The 21,031-nt window shown below is 38.1% G+C and overlaps 1 protein-coding gene across 4 annotated transcripts in view; it reads left to right on the top strand.

Moving 5' to 3' along the window:
- Slco1a1 (solute carrier organic anion transporter family, member 1a1) overlaps window positions 1-21,031 on the top strand; it is a 75,104-nt gene that overhangs the window by 23,286 nt on the left and 30,787 nt on the right. For all 4 annotated transcript variants that reach the window (XM_063286619.1, NM_017111.2, XM_063286621.1 and 1 more), the window contains exons 4-7: window positions 3,126-3,258; window positions 6,777-6,883; window positions 7,448-7,594; window positions 10,442-10,540. In XM_063286619.1, the coding sequence (XP_063142689.1) occupies window positions 3,126-3,258; window positions 6,777-6,883; window positions 7,448-7,594; window positions 10,442-10,540 (486 nt within the window). The remainder of the gene's footprint in view (window positions 1-3,125; window positions 3,259-6,776; window positions 6,884-7,447; window positions 7,595-10,441; window positions 10,541-21,031) is intronic.

Raw genomic sequence — 21,031 nt, 5'->3', positions numbered from 1 at the left:
GTAGCCCATTTAATCTAACTGAGTTACACGCTTCCTGACATTGACTGAAAAGCCTCATTCGATGTGAACAAACCATTTATTTAAATATCCTCATGACTGCCATAGCTGGACACAGTCCCTTTTCTATGAGAAGTAGCAGAAGATTTAGAGTATTAATTCTATCACTTGATAACTCAGAGACACGCACATGATTTTACCTTAGCATTTTAGAAGATTGATATAGGAGAAACTTGTGTCCCAAAGAAGAGAGCAAATGTTGCTCTTCCTCTACTGGGTCTGTGAAGTTGCTGGATACCCTCTCCTATTCGCTAGAAGTTTTCCTGTGTTTGACTTCTGTCACACACAATTCCTAAGAAGAGTGGAATAACCTCAACTCCTGATTTTTGGTGATGAGCTTGGATATGAGAGTACCAAGGCTGAAAGACAAAGATTGCCTCTATAAACAAAGTGAGCCGGAAGCATTGCTGCTTCTCTTCTCTAGGTTAGTCATAGTTTTCACTTCATTCAAGGAGAACATCAAAGCAAAATGTGATTGAGCAGAAGCTCACCAATACTGAGGATGCACTGTCTGTCCCTCAGCGTCAAGCTCCTTAGTGCTTACTATTTCATGCATGTTCTACACCTCCACTGGTGACAGCATGAATGCCTTACATAGACCTTACACAGCTTCTGCTAGTGTTCTGTGTTAAATGAAGCAAGTACAGTCCATTGGTTACCCAAGATCCCACAGGACACATTTGTACTATTGGAAGAAAGTCTCCTAAAGTAAAGGTTTCTCACACAAAGAAATGGACAGGTTCATTTGGGCAGAAAAGATTTGGGCAGATGGTAAAGCACCAAGCTGTGAGGAGATAGAGTCAGCCCAATTATATGGGAAGTTGAAAGATGTTAGAGCATGAGCTCGGGAGAGATGCAGGGATGAGGAATAGGTAAAGATTGACTTACTCTGGAGTATGTCTTATATTTCCCAAGTAGCAGAGTGCCAGTATAGGGTGAAATGTAGATACTATTTTCCTATGCTCATATTCAAAACCCAGTGATATCTGACTTCATGATAATATGTTACTTGCAAAAAATTAAACTATATAGGCAAAGAGGAAACTGGTTATACTGAAGTAAAATTACCAGAACATTTAAACTAGCTGCCAGGAAGAAATATTCGTGCTTTTAACAGCGAGGTAAATTTTAACTAGATCTGATTTTCAAGTAATTATCGGCTCTATGACATTTTGTAGTATTTATAACAACCAATCGTAAGCCACCATTTATAAAGCCTTCTATTTGTAAAAGAATCATTGCTCTTCATATCACTACTGCTTCAGACTTTATGGTGAGCAGAAAATCTAATTCCAAGTTAATGAAATTATTGAATAAGTTCATTATTCAGTATTGAAATAGGAAGCATTAAGGGGTTTGACCCTGGGAGACTGAATAGTACATCTTCAGTATTGGTGAGTTTCTGCTCAATTACATTTTGCTTTGATGTTTTCATTAAATGCATTAAAGACAATGTCACCTTAAAGGAAGTAAAAACTGTGATTAATTCAGTGAATGATAATTATTATTTGATAATCATTTATATTCAATAATTATTTTTAACAATCATCACCCAAGTCCACAAAAATGCTCTAATTTCTTTGAACTCCATAGCTTCTGGACTAAAAGGTTAAAAATTCCTGTTTAAAGTAGAAAACATTAAGTCTTTCTACGTCACTGGCTATGGCAGATGACTTAAAGGGAATTAATTAGAAATACTGGCGAGCAGAAGCAATTCACATTGGCCAGTGGAAGCAGGATTTGGTGGGCATTTCCCCAACAGTTTGGAAGCAGGCTCCTGCTAGCCTACATAACACCTTACTCTCTCCCCAGCTCTTCCCACTGCTTATTAGAGGGATGCAAAAAGGCAATGTAAAAGGTGAATTCAGTCTAATGTAAGGCAGAAGTGTTTTTTCTTCCAATCAATAAAGATTTTGGATAGTATCATTCAGGGGAACACAGCCATATTTTTGAAAGAACTGTAGAGAGTTCCAACGATGGGCATCTTGGGATATTACCTGATGCATGATTATTTCATTGATGGGGTTTTTGGAAATACACAGGCTGTAACAAGGAAAATAAGAATTTAGAAGTGGGGATCAAGCCATTGAATGGCACCTCACATCTCTTCTTCTTAGACAGTAGACTAGAGAAGAATAAAATTGGAAGAAAAGCAAAGTCTTCAGACAGCTTTCAAACAGTTAAGACCACTTAGAGATTTGCTAAGTCATCAAAGAAGAGGGTTTGATTTTTTGCTGATCTTTCCATTATGTGTAATATGAACAGGGAAAACAGCAAACTAGAAAAGGATGTGGTTTGTAGAGAACTTACATCATATTTGGTTCTTTCCAACTCTTTTTCTATGTGACTAATACTGGTGATTGAACCTAGGACCTCAGGCACACTAAGCAAACATTTTCTCAATTGATCCCTCCTTTGTTTAGTATTTTTTGTAAAGAAAGTGGCCTTGAACTCACTTTGTAGCCCCAGGAAAAATTGAACCTTATAATCATTCTCTCTTGGCATCCCTATAGCTGGGAATGACAGATCCATGCCACCAGGTTCTACAGTCCATTCAACTCTTAAACATTTTTGGCAAAGGTCTCTGTCAAACAGGGCTTTTCAATGGGTTTTTTCTTTAACCAAAGCTTTTTTTGAAATGACAAAGAAGAATTTTTAGCTTGATTTCTTCAATCTAGACCTAAAACCCATATGGAGCAATAGGACTCATACCATCTCTCTGCTTAACAATATTAACTTGTTTAAAAAAAAAGAATTGAAAATCTAAGCAGACATCCAACTTGGCAATGTTGAGCAATAAAAGAATTTTAAAATAGCAAGTTTACAAAAAATGACCCCATTTGATTCTGCATAGAGTAGGCTTGAGAGGAGAGGTCAGAGGTGACGTGAAGGCTGACACCTGCTTTTGTATCCAATGCCAAAAGCAGGATCATCCTGTATAGAGCCTCTAATATTCTCCAAAAACAGAAGAGAACTTTCCTTCCTGGCCATAATTGCTTTACACATAAAGTTTCACTAAGAGTTGCTAGTAATTTACTGAAAAAAAGCATTCTCATTCTCTCAACCAGGAAACCTTTTTTTCATTGTATTTGTGAGTTATTTTGGAACAAAACTGCACAGACCTGTGGTGATTGGTATTGGATGTGTGATTATGGGCCTGGGGTGTCTCTTAATGTCATTACCTCATTTCTTCATGGGCAGGTGAGTATTCCAATCCTTGATGATATTTTAGGTTCAACTCTAACCTACAGTAAATGAGACTCAGATTTTCCTATCTGGAAGGAGTAATAGTTCCTGATGTACAGAAGGCTAATATAAAAATTAGAAGAAGTTGTGGTTTCTGATCTACCAATAGAATCCGTGAACCTTGTGGCCTAGGTTTATTTAAGATCCCATCCAGTCCACTTGTGACATGGTGATTTGAGACATCTCTTTCATGAAGTTGAGACACATGAGCAAATTCTCAGAATCCGCTAACTCTTGTGCTGATTCCTTCAAGACTATTTTGATTCTTTGATTACATAGGGTCCACAGTATGACATAATCATGGATCACCAAGGGATAGATAAATGTCAAGGCTGCTTTTATTTCCATGTTTACCAAAGTAACTTACGGAGAAAACTGTGAGAGTATAATTATGTTCAGTTATAGTTTACCCAGTTCCTACTTTCAGGGGCAAGTTTTCAGGTTTGTTTGTTTACTCAAATGTCTTTAAATGTCTGGTTAGTTGTAAAATACACACAAAATTTACTGTTTATATTGGCATACTATGAAAATGTTCTCTTCCATAGGATCATGCTATTCTTTGTTATAGATTCCATTTTTATCTAGATTTAATAATAGGCTTATTTTTTTAATTTTATATTCTTTCATTATACCCCAGGTTCCTCACTGGGGGACAAGGTAACATCAATCAACACAGGTCAGGGGCTTCATGGCTTTTCTGGGAATGCCCCTGGCTGTTGTCTGTTATGTTCCTGTTGCTTAAGAACTACAACCGTCTAGGTCATCTCAGTGCCATTTCCTTGGAATTCTCCATCATTCTTTTCCTTATGAATTTGTTTTACTTCTTTCTCTCATCTTCTCTTCTTCTTGCCTTCCCCTTCTCTTTTTCACTGTTTCTTTCATTTTCTTGTCTTAAAAGATATTTTATATATTTTAGGGTGTGTGTGTGCGTGTGTGTGTGCGTGTGTGTGTGTGTGTGTAAGCATCTTGGATGTCATGTCTGGTGCATACAGAGATCAGAAGAGGGCATCTAACCCCCTGATTTTGGAGTTATAGATGGCTGTCAGCTACCATGTGGGTGCTGAAAAGTGAACCCATGTCCACTTGAAGATCTGCAAATGTTCCTAACCATGGAGGCAACTTTTCAGTCCTGCTTTGCTTTGCTTTTTCGCAGTTGGGGGTTGATAAGTATCCCAGGCTGGTCTGGAATTTAGTATGTAGCTCAGGCTGACCTCAGACTTTTGATGATTTCTGTAATTCATAAAATAACTAGGACCACCCATGCCAACCTAAGAGCCTGGTATGACAATCTTTTGCTTGCTTCTTGCTGAATGGGGGTGAAGAATTCTCTTCTTGGGGCCAAAGGGGAAATTGGAAAGTTGGTTTTGCTAGCTGGTATCATTTGCCACCCAGTCTCTATGTGTTGAGAAGGTTCATGGCTTAGCTGTAATAGTCTGAAAGGTTGGATGGGTGAGATAGCTGTTCTGGAAATGTACTGGAAGCAAGTTTTTAGAGGAAACAGCTTCGATGCAGTTGAGGTAGGATAAATCAGGGAGCTGGAATGGAAAGTACCAGAATATCAGCATCCTAGAGTGTGAATCTTGTAAGAGCTGTCTTTCTGTTCTTCCACTCTGCGATATACAAACCCTAACCATGTTAATAGCAGCAAAGGTTTAAAGAAAGAATTCTTGTCATGTCTGATCTTATCAATTTAGAATAAACCCATACCTTTCTTTTCCTGTGGAAATATAGGCATAACCTCTCCCCTAAGCATAACATGTTTCCTGTTTTCCATTCTCACATTAAGAACAGCCTTAAAATAAACAGGCTAGTTAGTTGTCAAAGTCTCATTTTTCCTTTTAGTATCAATTCAGAAACCTTTTCTTTTTTCACTTTTTTATTGACTATTTTCTTCATCTCCATTTAAAATGTTATCCAGTTCCCCTCTGGAAACCCTGTATCCCATCACACCACACCTTTCCTCCATGAGAATGCTCCCCTACCCACCTATGCACTCCCTCCTGCATCCCTGCCCTGGCATTACCATATACTGGGGAATCTAGCCTTCACAGGACTAAAGGCCTCTCCTCCTGTTGCTGCTTGAAAAGGCAATCCTCTACTACATATGCATCTGGAGCCATGGGTAGGTAGTTCCACGTGTATTCTTTGGTTGGTGGTTTAGTCCCTGGGATCTCTGGGGGTGGGGTCTGGTTGGTTGATATTGTTGTTCTTCCTATGGGGTTACAAACCCTGTCAGCTACCTCAGTCCCTTCTCTAATTCCTCCATTGGGAACCCATTCTCAGTCCAAAGGTTGGCTGCAAGCATCTGCCTCTGTATTTGTCAGGCTTTGGCAGAGCCTCTCAGGATACAGCTATATCAGGCTTCTGTCAACTTGCACTTCTTGGCATCCACAATAGTTTCATGGTGACTGCATGTGTGATGAATCTCCATGTGTAGCAGTTTTTGGATGGCCTTTCCTTTCCTTTGTCTCTGTATTTCCTCCTGCGAGTATTTTGTCCCCCCCTTCTGAGAAGTACTGAAGCATCTACACTTTGGTCTTTCTTCTTGAGCTTCATGTGGTCTGTGAATTGTATCTTGGGTATTCTGAGCTTTCGGGCTAACATCCACTTATCAGTGAGTGCATACCATGTGTATTCTTTTGTGATTGGGTTTTCTCACTCAGGATATTTTCTGGTTCCATTCATTTGCCTAAGAATTTCATGAAGTCATTGTTTTTCATAGCCGAGTAGTACTCCATTGTGTAAATGTACCACATTTTGAAACTTTCTATGTAGGTTTTTAAGGTTTTATTCTGTTTATGTGTTTAAAATATCTATTCTAAGATATAATCCTTCCTCTGCATAAGAATTCCTACAGGGGAATGAGTAAAAGGCAAGATAACTAAGATGCAGGCCATCTTTGGATTAATATGATCCAAAGATCCTGTATTTTCCTTTCTATCAAAGCTAACTCTTTCTCAGCCTCAGCTGATAATTTTCTCAGGCTATTTAAATCTTTACCACCTTGTTAAGTTTGGAATAAATTGCCTAACTCTTGAGTAGCCAAGTCAATTGTAGGCTTCAGCCACTTAATATTTCCTTGTAGCTTCTAAAAAGTCTTCAGAGTCCTTAACTGGTTTCTTATGACTTACATTTTTTGTGACCTAACCTTCTACAGACTTATTCCATATCCTAGATAATTCATAGAATCCCCTCTTTGTAATTTTTTTCAGGGGAGATTTGCAATCCCCAGCAAGGGAGGGTTATTTTTTTAAACTTCATCAAACATTCTTCCCAAGATATTTATATCTGAATTATGTAATAGGATATCATCCATATGATGATAAAGAATAGATCGAGGAAATTGTTTATGGATCATCTGCAATCTTTACTGGCTCTGGACATACTGTTTTCAGGGAAATACGAGTTAGTAATCTGCAGATGCTATCCTTGCGCTCAACTCCTCACAGTGAACCTTTCCTTTGTCTACACAGATACGAATATGAAACAACGATCTCACCTACAGGCAACTTGTCCTCAAACAGCTTCTTGTGTATGGAGAACCGAACACAGACCTTAAAGCCAACGCAAGACCCAGCAGGTTGACTTCTGCTTTTCATTGCTTTCTGTTCAGACACTTGGCCACAGTGCTTTTTTTTTTTTTTTTCTTTTTTTCCGGAGCTGGGGACTGAACCCAGGGCCTTGCGCTTCCTAGGCAGGCGCTCTACCACTGAGCTAAATCCCCAACCCCTCACAGTGCTTTTTTAATGAAGGGCTTTAATATGAAATTACGTTCCCTAGACATGTAAGACAAAGGAAAATTTATTTCCATTTTCAGGGACAGGGGATATCTAATAAAGTAGAATACTCTCCCACTTGAGTTTGGAAATATGTATTAAGATGCTTTTGTTTCTTAAAGTGTGTATTTAAAAAAAATCAGTCACAGATTTTCCACTTTAGCACTATTGTAGAGGTATTCTACAAGAGAAAATTAATTCAAAAGATGAATTAGACACACAGTGTGATCTATGTGTTTGGGCTAGTGTACTTTTTTGTTCCTATAATAAAGCACTGACCTGAGAAACATTTACAGAAAACTTTGAACTAACTGTTAGTAACACTTAATCATGAGATAATTATGTGCTTTTCTCTTATTTTAATGCAGAATGTGTGAAAGAAATGAAATCATTAATGTGGATATGTGTAATGGTAGGAAATATTATACGTGGAATTGGTGAAACTCCTATTGTGCCCTTGGGTATCTCTTACATCGAAGACTTTGCCAAATCAGAAAACTCTCCTTTATACATTGGTAAGTTTGAAAATCAGCCTTAGGAAGGTAGAAAGTGATTACTGATTTCATTGGTCAGATGATTGTTTGAAATGGGGGGAACCACTAGCTTCAGATCCACCAACTCATCAAACAGCTTCTCATTGTTGGGGAGCCATCACATGTGCCAGCGAACAGTCTGCTGTTGCTGCCACAGTATCTATAAACTATTAATAGAATTGCCAGAAATTCTTGGAAAATATCCCTTAGGTTCAATTGTTTTGTTTTTCTATTTTTGTAGCTTTTAGGTTCTCATTCCTTTATTTATAAGTTATTGCAATTCCATTGTTGGCCATTTCGTGTCTATAGTATTTTAAAATATAGTTTTACTTTCCCTTTCTCTTTCTCTGTCTCTCTCTCTGTCTCTCTCCCCGTGTGTGTGTGTGTGTGTGTGTGTGTGTGTGTGTGTGTATGAGAAAGAGAGAGACAGACAGAGATAGAGAGTCAGAGAGACACACACAGAGAGAGACAGAGAGAGAGTCAGAGAGAGAGACACAGAGAGAGACAGAGACAGAGACAGAGACAGAGACAGAGAGCAAGCCATCTAGCTGGCTCTGTAGTGTTTTCTCTTGTCATGCACTCATAAACATTGCAGTGTTAGTGGACCAGATGCTGTTTTAATCCTTTATTCCCTATCCTGTGTACCATACCAACCATTTTTTTAAATTTACATTTGTTCTCTTTTAATACTGGGGATTCTACACCTTTCTTCTCAATGAAGTTAATGTTACAGTTCCATTCCTTTTAATCCCTCAGTGTAGACAGTTGTTTTTCATCATTTTAATAAATAACTAGAAGCATTCTTTTGGTGTATTCCTTGAAATTATCTTTTTAAAAAATGTACGCTTTCCCAAGCAAGAGTAAATTTATTTTCCATCTTCTTATGCTATCTACTAAATGATCTGAATTTAATATGAATGATTTGATTATATTCTTGCATAAATTTATCTGTGGTTGATTTATAAACACATAACTTTGTATGTAGCAGAGGTTCTCAACCTATTGTTGGTATTCACTTTGCAGGTGGTGAATGACCTTTTCAAAGGGGTCACATCATAAAAGACAAATATTTACATTGTGATTCATAATAGTAGAAAAAAAGTAGCAAGAAAAATATTTTATGGAAGAACTGTATAAAAGGATTACAGCATTAGGAAGGTTGAGAACCACTGCTATATAGAGACATTTTAGAATTAATATAGACATAAAAATCAAACAAACAAAAAGAACCAAATAGGGCAAAAGAAGACAGGAAGAGATGTAGGATTAATGAAGATGAATTAAATTTAAAAATAACCTTTGTCCCTTTATGGTGACTTATTTATTTGACAGTAATCTATTCTTGTATTAATTTAGTCATTCTCTTTAGATCTCTTCACATTCATCTAAGAAAAAAATATAAGCACATCTTACAATGATAAATAGATCTTAGAAAATAGATTTATCAAAATTTGAGACAAATTATATACATAAATATATAAACTACAAAAATAACTATATTAAGTGAATAAGATACATAATTTGTGAATCTTATATTTAGTACATAAGTAGCTTAGTTTCTTAAATGAATAGCTATGTAATTATATTAGTGTGTATAATTAAATAAACACAAAACAAATAAGTTAAGAATATAATTTGATACATGGCTCTGTAGCTGAACAGATATAGAGGCCAAATATAAAAACTGGTAGTTATCTATGTAGACAATAATTTAAATCAAGAAGAAATGAAACGTTCTTGAGAATGCATAAATGTACTAAATATTCATAAGAATCTACACTTGGGACTCTTCTACTTAGTGGTTAGAATGAGAAGAGGAAAACTTAACAGGGACTATCCATGGGAACAAAGGGAAAAAATAAATATACAGTTTGGAGAAGATGTTAGGAGGAAACAGACAGATGAGGAGTTGGCCAGTAATGTCAAGTAAGTTAAGAGAATAAAGAACAATAGTGGGTAAAACCAATGTAGGTAGCACTCCATTAAGGCTTTCCTCTCAGGTAGTTCTGTGTTGTGCCACGTTGACAATGAAAGCTAGCCATTATAGAGACCCTTTTAAAACATGGCTATGGAAACATCAGAGGACCTTGCTCATGTTGGAGCTTTAAGGAGTCTGATAGTGACACTCTTGCCTTTATCTTAACATAAAAGAGAATTTGTAAGGTGCTTTAAGCAACGACGCTTCTGTGTCAGTCAAATTTTCACTTTAAAATATAATTGAGGTAATGGTTATAAAGACAAATAATTCACTTGGCTCACATCTTTGGATATTTTGATCTATGTTGCTGGACTGTGTGGTTTGGTCATGAAGCAGCAATTATGGCAGAAGGATAAGTGTGGTAAGACCATTCATTCATCTCCTGATGGGAAAACACAACAAAATATGAAAGAGATTATGGTTCTACTCCAGATGAGCTGAAGACTCACCACCATGCCCTTCATGGGAAGGGTTCCATCAGACTCCAGTGGTGCCTTCCTGGGAAACAATTCTCTAATACAAGATCTGCTGAGAATGTTCAATGTTAAAACAATGGAAAATTCTTTCTCAATATTTATAAACACCAAGACAGGTACATTTAACATATGTATGATGGATGTACATTTGTATGTTATATATACATATGAATGAACATGAAACGTAGATACCAAGCATACTTTCTTTATATGTTGAATATATAAAAATTATGTCCAGTTATAAAGCATTTTATCTACAGTTCTTCAAAGGAAGGAAAAGAAATTAAGATAAAGAACAATTCAATCTTATGGCTTTTCATGTGCAAGAAAATTCATGTGTGGTTATGTATATTCCTATCTTTTGTTTACTTCCAGGGATTTTAGAAATGGGGAAGGTTGCTGGCCCAATTTTTGGACTTTTGTTGGGATCTTACTGTGCACAAATTTATGTAGACATTGGGTCTGTGAATACAGGTAACACAATGCATTTTATTTACAAAGTACTATAGAAGTTAAGTCTAGTTTTTCCTTCCAGCCCTACGCTCCCAGAAATAAGACTCAGATTCAAAATATATTTACAAATACTATGACCATGTAGCTTGGCTCTTCTCTGACTAGCTTGTAACTTCAGTCAACCCATTAATTCTAATCTACATTCTGTCACATGTCTGATTTCCTATACTCAAGTACCATGAGTCCATTTTGTCACATCTTCCAGGGTGAATTCCATGTGCCTGCCACTATCCCGGAATCTATTCTACCTTCCTGATAGCCCACCTCCTAATTTCTATCTGTGACATAGGCCATCAAATTTATTATTGACAGGTGACACATCTATACATACTCAAGGTATTTTCTATACAATTCTCCATTTGAGTCTAATAATAAGATCTTCTTTTAAATAAAACTGTATGCAAGTATAATAATTATGAAACAATTAAAAAACTATAAGGGAAGATTTACATTTACAATGACCAGCCTATAGAATTTGGGAACTTTTGATACAATTTTATTATATATCCTATCCTGGCATTTTTTAAGGTTTTGTACTTAATTCAATTTCAACCCCTAACTTCTATTATGAACCTAAAAACATCTTCTGAAGTCCTAAACAACTTAAGCTTAATTGTGATGTTTTAACTATCTAGTCTTCCACCATATCAGAGATGAGATGAAATAAACATTACCTGAGTAGGGAGGAAATGTAGAAAAGCAACTTGCAATATCATATGAAAGGCAGACATAGTTGGTTACTTGAACAGATTCCCAGAATTGTCTCTGTAACATTGGAAAATCAATCTTCAGCCTTCTGGCCAAGCATATCTGACAGACTTTTTAGTGAAGCAAGATTTATGAAGGACTTTATTACTCTGTCTTGGCAGAGTTTGGCAGTCAACTTTCCTGCACCCATTTGTCCTTCCTGGACAGAATTTTTTCTTTCTTCTTTTTCTATTATTTACTTTTTTTATTGGATACTTTCTTTACTTACATTTCAAATGTTATCCACTTTTCTGATATCCCCTCTAGGGTTCCCCTATCCCTCCTCCCTCCCCCTGACTCTGTGAGAGTGTTCTCCCATCTACCAACCGACTCCTTCCCATCTCCCTGCCCTGGCTTTTACCTACACAGGGCATTGAGCCTTCACAGGGACAAGGGCCTCTCCTCTCATTAATGGCCAATAAGGCCATCCTCTGCTACATATGTGGCTAGAGCCATGGGTCCCTCCATGTGTACTCCTTGGTTGGTGGTTTAGTCTCTGGGAACTCTGGAGTGTCTGGTTGGTTGATATTGTTGCTTGTCATGTGTGGTTGCAGACCCCTTCAGATCTTTCAGTCCTTTCTCTAACTCCTCCATTAGCGACCCCATTTTCAGTTCAATGGTTGGCTGCAAGCACGTGCCTCTATATTTGTCAGGCTCTGGTAGAGCATGTCTGGAGATAGTTATATCAGGCTCCTGTCAGCATGCACTCCTTGATATCCCTAACATTGTCTGGGTTTGGTGACAGTATATTGGATGGATCCCCAGTGGGGGCAGTCTGTGGATGCCAAAGTCTCTGCTCCACACTTTGCCTCTGTATTTCCTCCTGTGAATATTTGGTCTCCCTTGTAAGAAGGACTGAATCATCTATTCTTTTGTCTTCCTACTTATTGAGTTTCATGTGGTCTGTGGACTGTATCTTGGCTATTTCAAGCTTTTAGACTAATATCTGTGTATCAGTGAGTGCATACCATGTATTTTCTTTTGTGGTTGGGTTACCTCACTCAGGATATTTTTAAGTTCCATCCATGAAGTCATTGTTTTTAATAGCTGAATAGTACTCCATTGTATGAATGTACCACATTTTCTGTATTCATTCTTCTGTTGAAGGACATCTGGGTTCTTTCCATTTTCTGGCTATTATAAATAAGGCTGCTATGAACATAGTGGAGCATATATCCTTGTTATATGTTGGAGCATCTTTTGGGTGAGTATGAAGTGCCCTTTCTTAGTTTATTTTTTGGCAACTTTTGGTTGAAAGTCACTTTTATTTGATATTAGAATGCCTACTCCAGCTTGTTTCTTGGAACCATTTGCTTGGAAATTTTTTTCCAGCTTTTCACTCAGAGGTAGTGTGTGTCTTTGTCTCTGAGGTGTGTTTGCTGCAAGCACCAAAATCCTGGGTTCTGTTTACATATCCAGTCTGTTAATCTATGTCTTTTCATTGGGGAATTGAGTCCATTGATGTTAAGAGATATAAAGGATCCAGCTATACCTCTCTTGGGCATACACCCAAAAGATGCCCCAACATATAAAAAAAGACACGTGCTCCACTATGTTCATCGCAGCCTTATTTATAATAGCCAGAAGCTGGAAAGAACCCAGATGCCCTTCAACAGAGGAATGGATACAGAAAATGTGGTACATCTGCACAATGGAATATTACTCAGCTATCAAAAACAATGACTTCATGAAGTTCGTAGGCAAATGGCTGGGACTGGAAAATATCATCCTGAGTGAGGTAACCCAATCACAGAAAAACACACATGGTATGCATTCATTGATAAGTGGCTATTAGCCCAAATGCTTGAATTACCCTCGATGCCTAGAACAAATGAAACTCAAGACAGATGATCAAAATGTGAATGCTTAACTCCTTCTTTAAAAGGGGAACAAGAATACCCTTGGCAGGGAATAGAGAGGCAAAGATTAAAACAGACACAGAAGGAACACCCATTCAGAGCCTGCCCCACATGTGGCCCATGCATATACAGCCATCCAATTAGACAAGATGTATGAAGCAAAAGAAGTGCAGGTCGACAGGAGCCGGATGTAGATCGCTCCTGAGAGACACAGCCAGAATACAGCAAACACAGAGGCGAATGCCAGCAGCAAACCACTGAACTGAGAATAGGACCCCCGTTGAAGGAATCAGAGAAAGAACTGGAAGAGCTTGAAGGGGCTCGAGACCCCATATGTACAACAATGCCAAGCAACCAGAGCTTCCAGGGACTAAGCCACTACCTAAAGACTATACATGGACTGACCCTGGACTCTGACCTCATAGGTAGCAATGAATATCCTAGTAAGAGCACCAATAGAAGGGGAAGCCCTGGGTCCTGCTAAGACTGAACCCCCAGTGAACGTGATTGTTGGGGGGAGGGCGGCAATGGGGGGAGGATGGGGAGGGAACAGCCATAAAGAAGGGGAGGGGGAGGGATTAGGGGATTGTTTGCCCGGAAACCGGGAAAGGGAAAAACACTCGAAATGTAAATAAGAAATACTCAAGTTAATAAAAAAAAAGAGATATAAAGGAGTAGTGATTGTTGTTTCTTGTTATTTTTTGTTGTTAGAGGTAGAATTATGTTTTTGTTGCTCTCTTCTTTTGGGTTTGTTGCAAGAAGATTACTTTCTTGCTTTTCCTAGGGTATAGTTTCCCTCCTGTGTTGGAGATTTCTATCTATTATCCTTTGTAAACCTGGATTTGTGGAAAGATATTGTGTAAATTTGTTTTTGTCATAAGATATTTTGGTTTCTTCATCTATGGTAATACAGAGTTTTGCTGTATATTGTAGCTTGGACTCGCATTTGTGTTTTCTTAGGGTCTGTATGACATTTGTTCAGGATCTTCTAGCTTTCATAGTCTCTGTTGAAAAGTCTGGTGTCATTCTGATAGGTCTGCCTTTTTTATTTTTAATTTATTCACTTAATATCCTGGTTATATCCACCCAAAATCTCTCCCTCATCCCCTCTCCCCTTCTCCTCTAATTGGATGGGGAACCACTGACTATCGCTCCCCACCCTAGCACATCAAGTCTCTTTAGGGCTATGCACATCCTCTCCCACTGAGAACAGATAAGGCAGAAAGCAATCCAGGTAGAAGGGCATATCTTATGGACAAGCAGCAGCCTTTGGGATAACCCCCATTCTAGTTGTTTGGAACCCTCATGAATACAAGCTTCATATATGTTACATATATATGTGGAGGCCTAGATATAGCCCATGTATGTATCAGAGAGTTAGTTAAACTGTTTTGGCTCTTGGCAGGTACAGGTCATTGTATCCACTCAAGAACTCTGAATTTGTGAAGGAAAGACATAGCTAATTTTGATATGCCTTGACTAGATCAATGGGTGGGCATTTCTGAACCTCCCTGTAGCTAACACACATTCCTATTTGGTATTCTAGAATTAATATTTGCTATATCTATATTTTATTTCAGCTGCCCCAGGCCCAGTTAGGCAAGTGACTCCTGTTGCCACTTACCTTGGTTCTTACAAGTCAGTGGGCCTTTAAGTATATTCTCTTTTCTCCCCCATTGTTGTGTCTCTCTTCTTCCCTCCCTCTCTCCCTTGGTTTCTTGCTTGTGAAACCTAAAAGTCCTTCTTGCCCAGCAATTGGCTGTATGGCCATTCTTTATTACCAATCAAAGCCACTTGGGGCAAGGACCTTTAACATTTGGAACTATGACTTTTGGAAGCTAAATTAAGACAAAGCATTATAACCAGTTCCCAACCCTTCTATATTCTATAATTGATAGTTCAATCTCTGAGTGCTCCAAGGATCCAGATTAGTTGACTCCATTGATCTTCCTGTGCAGTTCCTATCCCCTTCTGGGTCCTCAGTCCTTCCTCCAACTCTCTGTAAGACTCCTCAAGCTCTATCCTATGTTTGGTTGTGGATCTCTGCATCTGTTTCAGTCACCTTCTTGGGGAAGCCTCTCAGAGGACAGTTATGCTGGGTTTCTGTCTGCAAGCATATCAATATCAAAGTGTCAAAGGTTGGTTCTCGTTCATCGGATGGATCTCAAATTGGATGGTTTATTGATTGGCCATTCCCTCAGTCTCTACTTTATCCCTCATCTGTATTTCTTGTACACAGGATAAATTTTGGGTCAAAAGTTTTGTGGGTGGGGTAGTATCCCAAACTCTCAAATGGGGTTCCTGCCTGAATATCTGAGGTAACCTCATCAGTTTCCAAATCCTCAATGTTGTGAGGCTATAGTTGAAGCATGGGCATGTTTTTGCCCAGTGGCTAGCTTGCCACAATTGAACAAACTCCATATGGAGGTTGTTACTGATGTTCGTAATCCTTGAAGTGGAAGGGTGGTACTGTCAGGAGCAGAGTTGTATCCTAGTCAAAAAGACTGCTAATAATGAAACAATGTTAGATGCCTTATTCTGTGGATCTCTGATGTTTTTGAAAACTATTAATAGTATATCTGAATTATCAGACATTATTTATTTTTAGTTATTTGCTATCTGAATAACTTTGAAAATATCTTATTGTAATTAGCTATACTGGGATCTAATATGACTATGAGTTTGACTGAGTATTAATTTGTAATTTTATTTAACCCTAACAGTTTGTCAGAGCAGCTTTCAAAAGGACTAGAACTTTACATTGCATCTTCAAGAATTATATAATACCTCAAATAAACATTGAAAACCTATACATATTATGTGTGTCAAAATAACTTTAAATTTGTATCAATACAGAATAACTTATATCATTGTATCAAAACAAAATTTCTGTCATTATACAAAACTTTATACCAATTTAACAAAATATAACCTCAATTTTGCCTCCAAATGTAAAGAGCTCCACCAATGTAAGATTATGGTTATATTTTTTTGTTTGGTTGTGTTTGAGTAAATTCAATAATCTACCTATTTTTGTCTAATATTCTTGTAATATTTATATGTCTCTCCTTTTCTTTTTAACCCTTTTCTTTTACCTAATAAGGAAAAATGGATAGAGAAAAGGAAAGAAAGGAAAAAAGAAATCCCTGAATCTAAGCTCCCCATTTGGTCTTCTCCCAGTCTGAGACCATAACTAATCGTAACCATCCCATATTAAATGAGAACAAACCACCAGCACTCACTGAATGATCAAAAATCCTCCACCTCACCTCTTTGGAATGGGGCTAAGTTTTCTTTTGGGGGGGTCCAAGAAAAATTAGGAAAAATGGTTAAGTCTTAGGAAACCTAGCTATAGCATTGGTTTCCAGTCTATGTTCCAAGAAAGTTCCAGATTAAGTGAAATCCTGATTGGAACATTCTGTGAGGTTGGACCAGATGAACTAGATGTTATGGAGTTTTCCTAGAAATAAGTCTTTAGAAGAAACAGCATTGATGTAGTCTGAGGTAGTATCAGGCAGGATGCTGGAGCGTTAAGCCTCAGCATCCCGAAGGCAAATCTTGTCATGGTTGTCTTTCTGGTTATTTTTTTTTCTATGAACATAAAGCTTTTAGCGATAACATATATTATCCTATTAACACAATGTATGGAATGTGCAATGTGTGCAGATCAGTTAATGAAGATTCTTCATTTTCTTTCTTTCTCCCTCCCACCCCCCCTTTTTCTTTGAGCAGGTGAAAAACACCTGTTTTTCTTAAGTTAGTTTGGACTGTATAAACAGACTACAATATAAATGTCCATCCAAGCCTTATGAAAGGATGGCATGTTGAATCTTGAAGGCACTTTAGCCAACAAGATCCATTGGCTATGGATAGCTGAAGTTCTGGTTAGAGACATTTTTCTGTTTTAGCCAGTGTAAGGACTGCTCCATATCCAGGAGTCAGCAAATCATGTTACCTGTTCTGTTTGGTCTTCTTGATTTCTTTCTTCCTGTTCACAGACAAGATCTTCAGGGGGTCTTCTTCTGTCAAATCTGATCCTTATTACTTTGGGGTAAATTATACCTTTTCTTCTTTCCTATTGATAAATACATGAATTTTCTCCTCTAGCATAGCATACCTTCTCTCCCTGTCCAGTGGTTTGAAGTCATTATAAGTATAGACTGATCCAATAGCAGTCTCTTTTCTATCTAGGTCTGCTCCATTTTGACTACTCTCAAAGAGGATATATAATATCACCATTACATTGACCATGTAACCATGTTCATATTGACAAATCAAAACAAGACTTATGGTACCCAATATACTCCTCTATAATGAAATATATTTATTATTATTTATTAACACAGGGTTCATCTATGTAGCCTAGACAGTTCTGGATTTTCTCTTGAGCTTACAAGGAAAGTATCTGTTTTTTCTGTTTTGTTTTGTTTTGTTTTTTTTGTTTTTATTAACTTGAGTATTTCTTGTATACATTTCGAGTGTTATTCCCTTTCCCGGTTTCCGGGCAAACATCCCCCTCCCCCCTCCCCTTCTTTATGGGTGTGCCCCTCCCCATGCTCCCCCCATTGCCGCCCTCCCCCCAACAATCTAGTTCACTGGGGGTTCAGTCTTGGCAGGCCCCAGGGCTTCCCCTTCCACTGGTGCTATTACTAGGATATTCATTGCTACCTATGAGGTTAGAGTCCAGGGTCAGTCCATGTATAGTCTTTAGGTAGTGGCTTAGTCCCTGGAAGCTCTGGTTGCTTGGCATTGTTGTACATATGGGGTCTCGAGCACCTTCAAGCTCTTCCAGTTCTTTCTCTGATTCCTTCAACGGGGGTCCTATTCTCAGTTCAGTGGTTTGCTGCTGGCATTCGCCTCTGTGTTTGCTGTATTCTGGCTGTGTCTCTCAGGAGAGATCAACATCCGGCACCTGTCGGTCTGCACTCTTTGCTTCATCCATCTTGTCTAATTTGGTGGCTGTATATGTATGGGCCACATGTGGGGCAGGCTCTGAATGGGTGTTCCTTCTGTGTCTGTTTTAATCTTTGCCTCTCTATTCCCTGCCAAGGGTATTCTTGTTCCCCTTTTAAAGAAGGAGTGAAGCATTCACATTTTGATCATCTGTCTGGAGTTTCATTTGTTCTAGGCATCTAGGGTAATTCAAGCATTTGGGCTAATAGCCACTTATCAATGAGTGCATGCCATGTGTGTTTTTCTGTGATTGGGTTACCTCACTCAGGATGATATTTTCCAGTTCCCGACCATTTGCCTGCGAATTTCATAAAGTCATTGTTTTTGATAGCTGAGTAATATTCCATTGTGCAGATGTACCACATTTTCTGTATCCATTCCTCTGTTGAAGGGCATCTGGGTTCTTTCCAGCTTCTGGCTATTATAAATAAGGCTGCGATGAACATAGTGGAGCACGTGTCTATTTTATATGTTGGGGCATCTTTTGGGTATATGCCCAAGAGAGGTATAGCTGGATCCTCAGGCAGTTCAATGTCCAATTTTCTGAGGATCCTCCAGACTGATTTCCAGAATGGTTGTACCAGTCTGCAATCCCACCAACAATGGAGGAGTGTTCCTCTTTCTCCACATCCTCACCAGCATCTGTTGTCCCCTGAGTTTTTGATCTTAGCCATTCTCACTGGTGTGAGGTGAAATCTCAGGGTTGTTTTGATTTGCATTTCCCTTATGACTAAAGATGTTGAACATTTCTTTAGGTGTTTCTCAGCCATTCGGCATTCCTCAGCTGTGAATTCTTTGTTTAGCTCTGAACCCCATTTTTTAATAGGGTTATTTGTCTCCCTGCGGTCTAACTTCTTGAATTCTTTGTATATTTTGGATATAAGGCCTCTATCTGTTGTAGGATTGGTAAAGATCTTTTCCCAATCTGTTGGCCGTTTTGCCCTGACCACAGTGTCCTTTGCCTTACAGAAGCTTTGCAGTTTTATGAGATCCCATTTGTCGATTCTTGATCTGAGAGCATAAGCCATTGGTGTTTTGTTCAGGAAATTTTTTCCAGTGCCCATGTGTTCCAGATGCTTCCCTAGTTTTTCTTCTATTAGTTTGAGTGTATCTGGTTTGATGTGGAGGTCCTTGATCCACTTGGACTTAAGCTTTGTACAGGGTGATAAGCATGGATCGAGCTGCATTCTTCTACATGTTGACCTCCAGTTGAACCAGCACCATTTGCTGAAAATGCTATCTTTTTTCCATTGGATGGTTTTGGCTCCTTTGTCAAAAATCAAGTGCCCATAGGTGTGTGGGTTCATTTTTGGGTCTTCAATTCTGTTCCATTTGTCTATCTGTCTGTCTCTGTACCAATACCATGCAGTTTTTATCACTATTGCTCTGTAATACTGCTTGAGTTTAGGGATAGTGATTCCCCCTGAAGTCCTTTTATTGTTGAGGATAGCTTTAGCTATCCTGGTTTTTTTGTTATTCCAGATGAATTTGCAAATTGTTCTGTCTAACTCTTTGAAGAATTGGATTGGTATTTTGATGGATATTGCATTGAATCTGTAGATCACTTTTGGTAAAATGGCCATTTTAACTATATTAATCCTGCCAATCCATGAGCGTGGGAGATCTTTCCATCTCCTGAGGTCTTCTTCAATTTCTTTCTTCAGAGTCTTGAAGTTCTTATTGTACAGATCTTTTACTTGCTTGGTTAAAGTCACACCGAGGTACTTTATATTATTTTGGTCTATTATGAAGGGTGTCGTTTCCCTAATTTCTTTCTCGGCCTGTTTCTCTTTTGTGTAGAGGAAGGTTACTGATTTATTTGAGTTAATTTTATACCCAGCCACTTTGCTTAAGTTGTTTATCAGCTTTAGTAGTTCTCTGGTGGAACTTTTGGGATCACTTAAATATACTAGCATATCATCTGCAAATAGTGATATTTTGACTTCTTCTTTTCCTATCTGTATCCCCTTGACCTCCTTTTGTTGTCTGATTGCTCTGGCTAGAACTTCAAGAACTATATTGAATAAGTAGGGAGAGAGTGGGCAGCCTTGTCTAGTCCCTGATTTTAGTGGGATTGCTTCAAGTTTCTCTCCATTTAGTTTAATGTTAGCAACTGGTTTGCTGTATATGGCTTTTACTATGTTTAGGTATGGGCCTTGAATTCCTATTCTTTCCAGGACTTTTATCATGAAGGGGTGTTGAATTTTGTCAAATGCTTTCTCAGCATCTAATGAAATGATCATGTGGTTTTGATCTTTCAGTTTGTTTATATAATGGATCACGTTGATGGTTTTCCGTATATTAAACCATCCCTGGATGCCTGGGATGAAGCCTACTTGATCATGACGGATGATTGTTTTGATGTGCTCTTGGATTCGGTTTGCCAGAATTTTATTGAGTATTTTTGCGTCGATATTCATAAGGGAAATTGGTCTGAAGTTCTCTTTCTTTGTTGGGTCTTTGTGTGGTTTAGGTGTAAGAGTAATTATGGCTTCATAGAAGGAATTCAGTAGTGCTCCATCTGTTTCAATTTTGTGGAATAGTTTGGATAGTATTGGTATGAGGTCTTCTATGAAGGTCTGATAGAATTCTGCACTAAACCCGTCTGGACCTGGGCTCTTTTTGGTTGGGAGACCTTTAATGACTGCTTCTATTTTGATTTTTCACCCAAGTATTGGGATCAAAGGCATGAGTATATTTATTTAGCATCTGTGTACTCTTAAAAAGAGTTGAATCAATTTTTATCTCAATCTCCCTTATTTTTTTGGAGATTTACTTTTCTGTAGATATGTCTATTATTCTTTTTTCTCTTACTTCAATGTTCTTCACCATATTCAACTATATTAAATTCCTTTCCATGTCAGTGCTTAAGCACACACTTAAACACATTGCC

This window comes from Rattus norvegicus, chromosome 4 (genome assembly GCF_036323735.1).
Source record: "Rattus norvegicus strain BN/NHsdMcwi chromosome 4, GRCr8, whole genome shotgun sequence".
Taxonomy (NCBI): Eukaryota; Metazoa; Chordata; class Mammalia; order Rodentia; family Muridae; genus Rattus; species Rattus norvegicus.
Note: the sequence above shows the minus strand (reverse complement) of the source record. Positions and strands in the feature narration are given on the sequence as shown.